This window comes from Aspergillus nidulans, chromosome V (assembly GCF_000011425.1).
Source record: "Aspergillus nidulans FGSC A4 chromosome V".
Lineage (NCBI taxonomy): Eukaryota > Fungi > Ascomycota > Eurotiomycetes > Eurotiales > Aspergillaceae > Aspergillus > Aspergillus nidulans.
Window position 1 is genome coordinate 1,282,751 of NC_066261.1, and position 12,965 is coordinate 1,295,715.

General features: G+C 50.3%; 4 protein-coding genes across 4 annotated transcripts, besides 1 other annotated feature; 2 read left to right on the forward strand and 2 right to left on the reverse strand.

Moving 5' to 3' along the window:
* Positions 1 to 12,965: part of a sequence feature (contig 1.89 1..282268(1)) that runs on past both edges of the window.
* On the forward strand, positions 113 to 1,626 carry ANIA_05209 (F-box protein; the record flags this gene model as incomplete). The annotated part of the gene is made up of 2 exons (XM_657721.2): positions 113 to 1,457; positions 1,505 to 1,626. Exons 1-2 carry the CDS (start codon positions 206 to 208, stop codon positions 1,624 to 1,626), a joined length of 1,374 nt encoding a protein of 457 aa, XP_662813.1. The 5' UTR covers positions 113 to 205.
* On the reverse strand, positions 1,604 to 2,911 carry ANIA_10651 (DUF1748 domain-containing protein). The gene is made up of 4 exons (XM_050612220.1): positions 2,786 to 2,911; positions 2,670 to 2,709; positions 2,549 to 2,591; positions 1,604 to 2,377 (listed from the first exon to the last, which is right to left on the reverse strand). Exons 1-4 carry the CDS (start codon positions 2,789 to 2,791, stop codon positions 2,236 to 2,238), a joined length of 231 nt encoding a protein of 76 aa, XP_050468164.1. The 5' UTR covers positions 2,792 to 2,911; the 3' UTR covers positions 1,604 to 2,235.
* On the forward strand, positions 3,716 to 6,182 carry ANIA_05210 (pyruvate kinase pkiA). The gene is made up of 8 exons (XM_657722.2): positions 3,716 to 3,964; positions 4,037 to 4,081; positions 4,133 to 4,179; positions 4,238 to 4,318; positions 4,371 to 4,492; positions 4,548 to 5,381; positions 5,432 to 5,513; positions 5,563 to 6,182. The coding sequence occupies exons 1-8, from the start codon at positions 3,841 to 3,843 to the stop codon at positions 5,806 to 5,808; spliced, it is 1,581 nt and encodes a 526-aa protein (XP_662814.1). The 5' UTR covers positions 3,716 to 3,840; the 3' UTR covers positions 5,809 to 6,182.
* Positions 7,006 to 7,382, reverse strand: ANIA_05211 (1-phosphatidylinositol-3-phosphate 5-kinase FAB1; the record flags this gene model as incomplete). Its single annotated transcript, XM_657723.1, has 2 exons — positions 7,006 to 7,123; positions 7,174 to 7,382. The coding sequence occupies 2 exons, from the start codon at positions 7,380 to 7,382 to the stop codon at positions 7,006 to 7,008; spliced, it is 327 nt and encodes a 108-aa protein (XP_662815.1).

A 12,965-nucleotide genomic window follows, 5' to 3' on the forward strand; every position in this document is an offset into this window, starting at 1 on the left:
CGGTGATGTCATGTGAGGGGAGCCATTCACAGCTTGAGCACTTGGCTATATCAGATACACGACCTCACAGATAAATACGTCCTCACGTATCTCCTGATGTTGCAACGAACGATCCGGAGCTCCGAATCTTCGGCTCGCCTAACTCGAATCCCTCCCTCAGTCACTGGTTGATCCTTTCCCATTCATACCGCCCCTCATCGCCCTGATGGCCGTCGCACTCATGGAGTGGCCACCGCCCCTTGGGCAGCCAGAAGATTCGTCGCATCAAGAAGAGAATGAAGAGAAATCCTCACCTATAACAGACCAAGATTACATCACATTACAGAATTTGAAGATGCCGCTTCTTCAACTGCCTCCCGAACTTTTGTTCGATATCCTCTCGTACCTGCCAGCAATCGACCTTGTCCGCGTCTCGGCATCTTGCCGCGTACTGGCTCAACATGCGAACAACGACCTTCTGTGGGCGAACTTGGTCAATGCGAACTTGCCAGATCCAATACAAGACCCTGGAATTTTTGACTCCTTCCGCGCTCTCTATATCGCCCATCACCCATACTGGTTCATTCCGCGGAATAAGGTCTGGTTTTCGGATACCGAGCACACAGGTAATCTCATCTTGGCCAGATACGATAATCGGCGGGGAGTGATCGAGGCATACCGTGTGACTACAGAAAGGCGGTCCTCGAAATTCCAGGTCTGGGAATGGAATCCCGATGTTGTGATCCAAGCATTTGAGCCCAAGGTGAGCTTGTGGCTTGATGATCCTATCCTTCTCTTGCAGAGGGCACCGGATGGGCGCCGAAAATACCTCGACTGTGAGAATCGAATGACTATGCCGGTCGAAGTGCAGTACATCTACAACGCTATTTCCCTTTGTCGGCCGGCGGATCCCGATCAGCTCACCGAAGACACACAGTGGCCACCGCCGAATATCCCCAGCCAGCACCGTGTTTATCGCAACCCAGAAGTGCATTGGAAGGAATGGAATCGCGTACCCAAGCAACTGTCTCAGATTTCAGAGCACGCATTTCGAATCCGGCGATGGGCGCACTTTCGCTTGGGCATGCCGATGTTCACCCCTGGACAGCAAGAGACTATGTCCACGTACAGCACTCTCGATCCGAGCCTATACACCCCAACCAAGGAAAAACCATACCAAGGAATCTGGGTAGGTGATTACTCCGCGCATGGGTGTGAGTTTCTCCTTTTCCTCCAACGGGATAAGGAGAGCGACGAAGATGATGCCCGCGACCCCCGGAATGATGATATCATCCAGAAGGGAAGCCTAGAGGCCGTGAAACTCACTGGTGATCCCAACGTCCCGCGAGGCCAATTCTCGTTTGTGTCAGATGATATTGGGCCCGGCGGCACTGTTCGCATCGCAACAGAAGCTCTCTTCCAAGGCGCAAGGGTAGTGCGTAGTAGAGGCCATGTTGCGGGGCTTGGCTTTAGAGATGGTACGTTTACTAGTGCGAACCAATATTCCGCTTGCTAACCCCACTAGATACCTTCATTACATCTCAACTTATTCTTGTATCGCCCGACTGCGTCGCTCACTACTGGGAATCAATGGGTCACATTACCTACTACCGTCGCTTGGATATCGATGCCCTCATCCGGTCATGATGAAGCAGCATTGGTGGGCGATTAATGACGAAGTTCACGAGTAACGAATAGGCTGCCTTTTCTATACTTTCCCCCTTGTATTCATCGGTGTTTGGTATTTGTTTCCTGTTGATCATTTACTGAGGGAGTACTGTTGCGGCGTTTGATATGGTCATTTGTTAATTCTCCTGCTCGTAATTGTCTCTTATCACTAGAGCCCGTCGCATCCACTATTTCTATATCGACTGAAGATATAGTCTGATCTATAGAGTTCTTGGTATCCACCCTGTCTTTCGGTACAAAGCATCTTTTGACCTTGTCTTCTCAAGCTAATCTGGAAACACTCCCACTGTATACGTCTAACAGCCCGTGACGGTGACTCATATGCAAGCTATATCCTTGAATGTTTCATCTCACCAAGTTCACTCAATGTATGGTATAAGGTAAAGATAAGAATAACAGCATTCCCTAACGCCAATTTGCATGTCGCAGCACAGGAACATCAACATGATCAGCGTAGCGGGGATGGAACCGTCCTGGGTCCAACAAGTGGTCACCGACATGCCGTCTCTTCAGTACACATGATCCTCCCATCCACAAAGATGACCAAGAAAACAGTTGGAAGTTGTATCACCGCTTCCTCTCAAAATAGCTCGTGCTCCCAAAAACCGCGATTGACTGGTCCATCACCCATTCGCCGACACCCAGGTAGTTGTCAATCCACTTCTTGAAGTCCTTGTTATCGGTGATCTTGTCGGAGTCCAGACTGGGGCTGATTGGACTCCCCACGCATTGCTCCCTGCCAGAAGGCCGGGGTGCGCGCGGGGTGCAGGTGTTAGCTTTTCTTTCTTCTATAAATTGTATAGAACAAACATCGGAAAGCGAGAGGGGACGGTTTTGGTGCTTTTTTGCGCGGATGAGAAGGGAAGGAGGGGGGATTTACGTGAGGCCTGTTGAGCGTTTGACGCCTGCTAGGAAAGCGGAGACTGCCGACGGTGACGGTTAGCCGTTGCCTGACATTTCCAAACGTTCTGAACTTGATAGGGTCAGGAGGATAGACTTACAAAGCACGGCGTCAAAGGCATAATGAGTAAGGCGGCCGACCTGGAATGGTTAAATCGATCAGTCAATCAGTCGTTGGGCTGGGCTATCGGAGTCAGTCGGAGAACCCAATACGCACCACCATCTTGACAAGCTTGCGGGGTTAGGACAAAAAGATATTCACGCGGGAAGAAGCAATATAGACTATTCAATAGTATAGAGGAAGAGTTTGCTCTGTTCCGTGAGCCGAATATGGAGTGCGGGAGCTCTACTCTATCGACTGTTTAGTGTAGCTTGTATGTACCTGCTCCGCGGCAGATGCGGTGACCGTTTCACATGACTGCGGCAGGTGCTAGTGGCTCGCCAGCCACCAAGTGAGGCTGACACTACACGTTAAGCCTATAGAAGCTAGACCCGGAAACAGTTGTCCTAGCGCGGATCCGGTAAAACAGTTACTCCGACATGGGAAAAAGTTAACAGTGAATGAACGACATTGTCTGCAAGTCAATTTAACGACAGGGACGGTGGCAGTGTCAGTCACCAGGGTCGCAACAGGCTCCAGCAATCCAGATTTTACAAGACTTCGGCAGATATCGGCAGGGTAACGGTCTGATCAAGCCAGGGGTCTTGCCATTTATGTTGTGGTGTGATCTGCCCCTTGGGTGCAATGCTAGTAGCGCATTGCTGGACGATTTATCAGGAGACCAAAGAACTAGTACAGATCGTCCATATAAATTCATGCCAATACTTGTGCCAATGCTTGGGATGGTCTTCTGATGCTGTCTCTGACATCAGGAAAAAGCAACAACAGATAAGCAACAACCGAGACCGCAAAGACAGCGGGCAGTTAATAATGGATTTGCAAATAGAGTGACTACATGAATAGGCTTTGGTTGATATCCACTACGTAGTCTGTTAGCGAGGAGTGAATAATGGAATAGACTGGCCACGGGGAACCGGCCGATAGCGACGAGACAGGGAAAGCCGCAACAAGGTGGGCGGCCAACAGTATTTTCCCTCCCGGCCACACACCCCGACCGAGCCCCTCTCTCCCGCGCTCGCTCTCACCGGGAAGTCAACGCTTTTTTTCCCTTATCTCCTTCTTCTCTCCACCAAACGTTCTCCTCTCACTCACCTTTCCACAACTCATCTCTACACTCACCGTCGCAAATTCGCACAAGGGAAGTTTTCAAAATGGCCGCAAGCTCTTCCCTCGACCACTTGTCCAACCGTATGAAGCTGGAGTGGCACTCCAAGCTGAATACTGAGATGGTGCCGGCGAAGAACTTCCGCCGTACATCCATCATCTGTACCATCGGTATGTTCAGCGCCTGATCTGCGAATCGCCAATTTTGAATATTGCGGTTCTGACTGACGTCGCGCTCACTAGGTCCCAAGACAAACTCCGTTGAGAAAATCAATGCCCTCCGCAGAGGTACGGCGACTTAATGATCACAATCGTGCTTGAAGCTGACACCATCGGTAGCCGGTCTCAATGTCGTTCGCATGAACTTTTCTCACGGTTCATACGAGGTAATTCTTTCTCGCATTTGCACTTGGACTTCGTCTGATGCAGTCTGACACATATTAGTACCACCAATCAGTTATCGACCACGCTCGGGAAGCCGAAAAGCAGCAGGCTGGCCGCCCCGTTGCCATTGCTCTGGACACCGTGAGTTCGGCCCGTTTGGAACCGTCGCGTTGCAGATCTGACTCAAGTTTAGAAAGGACCCGAGATCCGTACCGGAAACACCGTAGGTGACAAGGACATCCCAATCAAGGCTGGCCATGAGATGAACATCAGCACCGATGAGCAATATGCCACCGCATCCGACGACCAGAACATGTAGGTTTCGTGATCTTTTGAGTATGTGTCAAGGCGACTAACTTGGCGTCTGTAGGTATGTCGATTACAAGAACATCACCAAGGTGATTTCTGCCGGCAAGCTCATCTATGTCGATGACGGTATCCTTTCATTTGAGGTTCTTGAAGTTGTAGATGACAAGACCCTGCGCGTCCGATGCCTTAACAACGGCAACATCTCTTCCCGCAAGGGTGTCAACCTTCCCGGTACCGACGTAGACTTGCCCGCTCTTTCAGAGAAGGACATCAGCGATCTGAAGTTTGGTGTCAAGAACAAGGTCGACATGGTTTTCGCTTCCTTCATCCGTCGTGGCAGCGACATCCGCCACATCCGTGAGGTGTTGGGTGAAGAGGGCCGAGAGATTCAGATCATCGCCAAGATTGAGAACCAACAAGGTGTCAACAATTTCGACGAGATTCTGGAAGAGACCGACGGTGTCATGGTCGCCCGTGGTGACCTTGGTATCGAGATCCCCGCTCCCAAGGTGTTCATCGCCCAGAAGATGATGATCGCCAAGTGTAACATCAAGGGCAAGCCCGTCATTTGTGCCACTCAGATGCTTGAGTCCATGACATATAACCCTCGTCCCACTCGTGCTGAGGTGTCCGATGTGGCCAACGCTGTTCTCGACGGTGCCGACTGTGTCATGCTTTCTGGAGAGACTGCCAAGGGTAACTACCCTTGCGAGGCTGTCACGATGATGTCTGAGACCTGCCTCCTCGCCGAGGTTGCCATTCCTCACTTCAACGTCTTCGACGAGCTGCGAAACCTGGCCCCTCGTCCCACCGACACTGTTGAATCCATCGCCATGGCTGCTGTGAGTGCCAGTCTTGAACTGAACGCCGGCGCCATTGTGGTCCTCACCACTAGGTACGTTCTCTTCCGGGACTTTTGATCCAACATCGCTGACAACGCCATAGTGGAAACACTGCCCGTATGATCTCCAAGTACCGCCCCGTTTGCCCCATCATCATGGTTTCTCGCAACCCTGCTGCTACAAGGGTAAGTCCTGTGCTGCTGAATATTCGGACGCGTTGGCTGACTTTCATAGTACTCCCACCTGTACCGTGGTGTCTGGCCCTTCTACTTCCCCGAGAAGAAGCCCGACTTCAACGTCAAGATCTGGCAGGAGGATGTCGACCGTCGCCTCAAGTGGGGTATCAACCACGGTCTCAAGCTCGGTATCATCAACAAGGGCGACAACATCGTCTGTGTTCAGGGCTGGCGCGGCGGTATGGGCCACACTAACACTGTCCGTGTGGTCCCTGCTGAGGAGAACCTCGGACTTTCTGAGTAAATCCATTCAAAAGAATGGCCTTCCTCGACGGAAGGCACAGCGGTACCGACGGCGATCAAACAGTAGGCGTCGCTGTAGGGGCCCGGTCCGGTCCGCTTAGATTTGAGCAACCTGAGGTCTGCTCTGCAACTGCCACAACGTCATGATCCGTGTTGGCCCGTATCCCTGCGTCTGGCAGTATGTCGGCGGCGAGCCGAAAGGGGCTTTTTCATTCTCGTTGGGTATAACACCCCCTGATTAGAGAGGGCGGACGAACATAGCCTGTAATTTCGAATTCCTGACTTGGCGTTAGTTAGCAAACCATTGTTAGTGGTTCTCATGATGCATGGTATAAAAGCTAGAATAATATTCATCACACAGTTTCCTTATAACAGCAGCAGCTGAGTCCAAGATAGAGCTGATCTCCCACCGCTACCTTAGTAGGCGAAGAAACAGCTTGCACAGAACATAGAACGCACAATAAGAGGTCCCAAGTTCGTTACTTGCGAGGGCTAGCCGGGGCCGTCGCCAACGTGAGAGCGATTCTCTTGGAAGGTCAAAGAGAAGAGAACGAACGAAAATTGAAGAGGCGCACATTGCGGGGAAATGCTGCAGCATTTAATCGAAAACGGCCGAGCCGCGGCAGCTCGACGTCAAATCGAGAAGCAGCTCCCGCGAGTTCATTCCGGAAGGCTTGATCCCCTTCCATCCCTTCAGCTGCATTCTTGCACGAAGGCGCGTCTCACGAGAACCGAAGAACAGACAACAGAAAAAAAAAATAATAATGAAACAGACTACGAAAATTATAAACCCCGCGCGGTAGGTCTTGAAGTGATTTCGGCAAATCATCAGACCGGGCTGCGCTGCGTCCCGACTTCCGCCGATGGTTCGGCATCCACTCGGCGTAGCGGAGAATGGGGCACCATGTGCTTATAACAAAGGTACAGTTATTATGCAAAGAGTATGTCTGTGGAGATGTAGAGAGAGATGATGCTGTCTAATATGTTCGTATGTATGCTTGTAGGTATAGACAGTTTCCGAAGACTATGAACATAAGGAATGTTGGTTGTACATAACTGCGGGAAAAACGAAAGTGAGATTCCCGTCTGTCCGCTGTCGTTGATGATCGTTGATCGTAATCCTGTCCCTCTATGCATCTCATCATAACTCATACTCGTATTCTCGTTAATTTGGTGATCTGATAAAAGTACGATAATTTTAGAAGCTCTGTCCGGCAGCTCCTTCGGCGTCTCCGTCGGTCAGGGAATGGTGCTGGTTCATATGCACATGGGTATCCATGACGGCATATCGTGAGGATTGGAACTGATGCCAGCAACTGGGCAAAGTCAGCTAGGGTCCAAAGACTGTATTTATAGAGTTACTGACCTTGGTGCTTGCAGCACATAACGAGCCATAGCTTCTCTGAACCGACTCTTGTATTCTTTCGGACTGGTAACCGTTGGCCGGTTCTTGCCTCCACCAGCGAATCCACGGTCTTTGATCCAAGACTCGAGTTTTTTATCCCAGGTATATGTACGGATACAATCGATGACACCCACTACTAACTCGGAGCGACTCTCGTCGATCGCGATCATGAGGGAATAGTCCATTACGTTCTGACGTCCCAGGAACAAAGTATCGTTCCACACGCTCTGACTTAGAAGTTTTTTAGAGTGCTCTCGAGCAAACAAGGGCGTCTCGTAGATGAAATCCACCATATTCTCATCTAAGAGGACCTCGTTCCGTTCACCAGTGCTCTGTACCTTGCGATTCCGCATCGACCCCTTGAGGTCGAAAATCCGTGTTGGCACTCGATCATAGAAAAGGTTCTCCATCAATAGGAGGAACCAATTGAACTCGGTGTTGGTTGCCGGATTCTTTATGATGACCTGGTAGAAGCCAAACATCTTCGCGATGGCAGACGGGAGCTCATGGAACAAAGCTTCAGACATAATCTGGAAATACGCTGGAGCAAATTTCAAGAACGCCTGGGTCTCGATGGGTGACAACGACTTGAGAATGAAGCGGTCGTCAAGAGTCTTCAAAAACAGAGAATTGGTCTTTCCTCCTTTCGAATCCCATTTGGCGCAACGAGATAGCGATTCAACAATGCGATCTGCGATTCCGCACTTCTTACGCAGGGCGTCAAATTGCTCGGCGTAGAATACCTTGCACAGCATTTTTGCTTGCCCTTCCTGGAACTGATACTTGAGATGTGTGCCAGTAGATCGTAGAAGAGCATGCTCTACTCGTGCTTCATCGATTGCGTTCGCGCCACTGCCCGGGTCAGGCGGTTTCTCACCGGTCTCTTCATGCCGTCTCTGAATACTAGCCAACTTCTCTTTGTAATCACTAGAGTCCAAGGCAAAGGCTATTAACGAACTTGGTTCATCCTCGCGCACGATTATATCGCAGTCCGCAAAGACGTGATCAGACATAGTGAGCGGATAATCTAGAGGTGCCCAACCGCTGGCTGACCGCTCTGACCAGAAGTTCGTTAGCAGTTTCAGGAGCGTACTTCTTTCGTGCTTCGGTAGCTCCTTGAGGTCCAGAGACTCATCTTCAGGGGAGTCCTTAGTCAACTCATCGCTGGGATCCGCAAGATGATGCTCGTCTACTGAGGTACGTTCTTCGTCACTGTGCCCCTCCTCAACCTCACCTTCAGATATGTTCTGATCAACCTCCTGGGGCTGGTCTGCCGTCGGCTCAGGAGGTGATGTCTGGAAATGCGGGGCCGTACTCTGCTCCTCGGTTGAAGGTGCTCTCGCAGAATCCTGACTCCCTCGAGCTGAGTCGTCCGTCGAATGCCGCGGAGCGGATGAGAGAATATCATCACCCTCAGCAGAGGGTTCCCGTTCCTCAACGGCCTCGCGAACATTCTTGTACACTTCCACAATAGGCTTTGACGAAGCAAGAGGGTACGCACGGGAGTGGCTACCTTTGGCAGCTCTCTGGGCTCGCTCACGCTGTCGTTCTTTCTCAAACTCACGGCTCAGTTGCTCAAAGTGTTTGGCCAGAGACGAAACGCGGTTTTTCTTAGTAGGTATTGAGCGAGGTATCAAAGATTGACCTGCTGTAAGCCGTGCACTTCGGAACGCGTTGAGATTAAAACGCTCGGACAGTCTTTTATCTGAGTTCTTCGATTTGAACTCCAGAGGTGGGCTCACAGTGCCACTGGGCCGTTGAAGCTTTCCTGGACTAAGTCGAGTTCCTTTAATCGATTCTGGCCCAATGTCCTTGAGAGACAGGGCAGGCTGTGTCCGCGCACGCAAAAGCGGCGGAGAAGTGGACTTCCCATTACGACGAGAATAGCCCTCTGATGGCCGTGGGATTGAAGAGAATCCATGTTGTGGTGTTGAAGGTAATCCAGTGGTCGGCTGTTCGAGTTCATCGCTCTTCCTGCTACTCGCATCACTACCCTTTTCCTGGGTGGCTTCCGAGGCTTCAGGGGTTGCTTCCAAGTTGTCTTGGTCCAATGTAGGCTTTGCAATGTCTTCGGTTCTTAAGGACGGAGCTATATCATCTCGTTGCTTTTCAGGGGTTGAGTCGGGATCCTGGGTTTTGTTCTCTGCTTCAGCTCCTCCATGGAAAGATTCTTGTGACGGAGATACCGGCGTCTCTTCTGGAATAGGAGATGCGGCAGCTGAACGCATCTCGTCAAGGTTAACTTGATCTTCGGGCTGTATCTCTCTATTCTTCTCCCCAGAGTGCTCTTCGACAACCGATGTTAGAAAATCCTGAGTTTTCTCAGGAGACAGCGTCATACGGCGAACTATTCGGGCACCATCTGGGGTCTGACTTCGCTCATTCTCTGTATCGGTTGGGGTTGTCGGCTGTTCATCATTCGAAGTCAAAGACGTCACCGAGGCATCTCTGTCCAAGAAAATCTTCTTCAATTGCAGAGTGGCCAATCGTCTGATATCCTTCTCTGATGGGAAGAAATTCTTTTCAAATTCAGCAAACGCGGTATCCCATTCGACGACCTTTTCTTGGACAGATCTCATTGCTTTGTTCAACGGGATGACCTCCCAATACCGAGAATTCATATATCTTTCCTGCAACTGCTTGATCATCAAATTGTGATCTTCGTTGGCCTTCTTGGTCATATTTTCAATTTCCGCCTTGCAATCTTCCATGAGGTCGGGAAGAACACTTTCAACATTTATTGCCTTAAGCCGTGCCTTGACGGACTGCATAAATTTGGTTATACGTTGTTCACATTTCAAGTAGACGTCTTTCTTGAGCGTCAAGTCATTATCAACTTTCCAGGTCACTCTTGTTCTGGGAACGATGATTTCAAGCAGATTGATGGGATCATATTGAATCCGAATCGCAATATCTTTGAAGCCGAAGTAGCGCATATGATCTCGTTGCAGGTCGTGAGGGCAAACCCCCGCACGAGCACGGAGGTTCTTGCTCCAGAACGAGAGCTCGAGGTACTTTCCGAAGGAATATTTCCAGGTGTTGTCGGACATAGGAAACACCTGTGTCTCGTTGCCGCATATTTTGCAGCAGCTCCACATCAAGATTGTGTCCTGGAAACCCCGAAGCTTTGAAGGATAATGCTGGGTAAAGATACTAATCTGAGCTTCACCATGCACATATTGGCGATGATGTTCATACATCCGTTTTTCACAACCATTGGCGGTACATATAGCATTTGCGTTGAGACAGATGTCTTCAACGTATTGGCCAAGTGTACAATCAGGCTCGAATACGTCATCATCCCCATGCTCATTATAGAACTCCAACGCAAGAAGATCCGGTCCAGAGCATGGAACCGACGTTGTAGTGCAGACAAGGCTGAACAGGATGACTATATTTTGGTGGGCATACGGGTCGAAAAGACCAACTGTGCCGGAAATATAAGCTTCCCACTGGCGCTTTTGAGTCTGGTAGTTGTGCAAGGCTCGGTCGTACTCTGCATCGTGTACAGCTTGCAGGACCTCCTTGACTTTGGGAGATGCATCTTTGGGAGCCTCGTGAACCATCTCTGGGGTGATGAGGCTAAATTTGAGGTTCTTGTTCTTCTCATCACTGGACTGGTCCTCATGAAGACTTTGATCCCGAAGGCGTTTGAGGTAGGCCAGTCTCCGCTCCATTGCCCTCGCACGCATAAGAAGATAAGGAGGTTCGAATTTGACGAATGGCGACGCAGATAAAAGCTTCGTCTCATGGTCACGAACAATATCTTCATAATACGTCGGCATGGGAACATCATCAGGGACTTCGACGACGTCGTTCGACACACTACTGTCCTGCTTATCATTCTCAGAATTCGTTGACTGTGCTGTACTGTCATCCTGAGACGATGAGGGATGTAGTCGTTGTTGCACTTCATCGAGCTTCTTCTCAACCATAGGTGATGTCGGGATCTGGGCAAATTCATCCCTCATGACGCAGGTCTCTAGTCTGAGGTTATACACGACGTAGGTCATAAACTCGGTTATCCTCTTCACTTTTGCAAGTGTATCTGCATTTCCTCCGCGGAGCACTATTGTACAGCCAAGTTCTTTTCGGCAACCCGAGATGTAAATGTAAGTCTTGCGCTGGCCTTTGTAGACGTAGGTTTTTACATCGAAACTGCCACATTCGCTGGTTACCGGGGTGGTCACAAGTTTATCCATAGAAGTGATAATTCGGGTTTGCGTGCATCTTGAAACAGCCTCGAGGACTGAGGATTTGACGTTGTACACAGTTGCAATCCCGGCGCGGTCTAGTAGTTCCAAAGCCAAGCCGGAAACATTCTTCTCAACCAGCAATAAATTAGGCCGTAATGCTGATATTCGGCTAACCAGATTTTCAAGGAACTCGCGCTCTTGCCGAATAACATGCTCCAAGCTCATGAACTGTTGCTGATGACGTGCAAATTCCAACGCGAAGGCGATGATAAGAATTTTTGGCTGAATGATACTTCGGGGCATGCTCTTGAGAGCAACGTTTTTGCTAAAGACCAAGCCGGAGACGTATGAAGTATCGCCAGGGCGTCCACCTGGTATTTTCTTTAATTTGATATAATGACGAATGTCCATATCGTCGCCGTTCTGGACTAACGGGTCTACTTCATCGGCTGCTTTCAGTAATATTGGAAGTAGCGCTGTCTCCCAGCTGCGAGGGTGTGGTACAGAGGAGTCATCTAGGAGTTGTCGCAGCAGCTTACGAACATGCTGCAAACTAGCTTTGCCCATTTCAACTGGTGGCGCCCCTGAGCCTCGCATGGAGGAGCTTCTAGTCATCTTGAAGCCGCTAGAATTCAGAGATGTAGGTAAAGCTTGACCCGCATTTTGAGGCTCGTAAGGGTTGAATACAGCCTCTTTCGAAGTTCGAGGGGAGTGGCGATGGATGCTGCTCGCGACGCTGAGATTGCGTCGGCGAGAAGAACGGGGTAAATTGGCAGCTCTGAGGCTGTTCATGCTGCTATCATCCAATTCGCGGCCGGACTGAGCAAAGCCGGTGGTACTCCGGTCCCCAAACGCAGACCGACCCTTTTTCATAGAGGCGAACAAGCCACCAAGCATGGTCCTTTCTGTGTCAACGCCACTTTTGGGCAATGAACCCTCGGTTGCTGCTGAAAGCAGGTTTGGCTGCTCATCGCCGCTCGATGCATCGTCAGAGAGATATTGCGCGAGGTCGGGATCAATTATGTTATCCTTGTGAAAAGCAGAAAGCCTCGTTTCGAAAGGTGAATCATCCCCATGACGGCGCTGAAAAGGAGCCCGTTCATCGTGATAGGGTTTGAAATTTCGGATGACTTGCTGGCGGGAATGATGGCGTTTGTGACCTATAGAATGGGGCCGACCGCTCAAGGTAGACTTCAAGGACCTTGATGATGTGGGCCGCGCCAATGGCCTATCTGGGCTTATTTCAAGAATGGCCGAGCGGCGATTATGTCCTTCTCCGGCACGTCTGGTTGCTGGAATTGCCATTGTAGGCGTTTTATTCGGTGCATTGAGAGATTGAGAAACGATGGAGGCTGAATCATCATCCTCAAGACCAGCGCGTGAAGAGTTTCCGATGCTGAGTTCGGACACGCGAGGATTGGCCATAATGGGGCTTTGCTCACTGTCCGAGAATTCAGACGAATCGTCGTCATGACCGTTGATCATATGCTCACAGGGCTTGCATACACGGATAGTTCCTGGTTGGCCAAATTTCTCGCCTGAGATAAGGAGCGTACA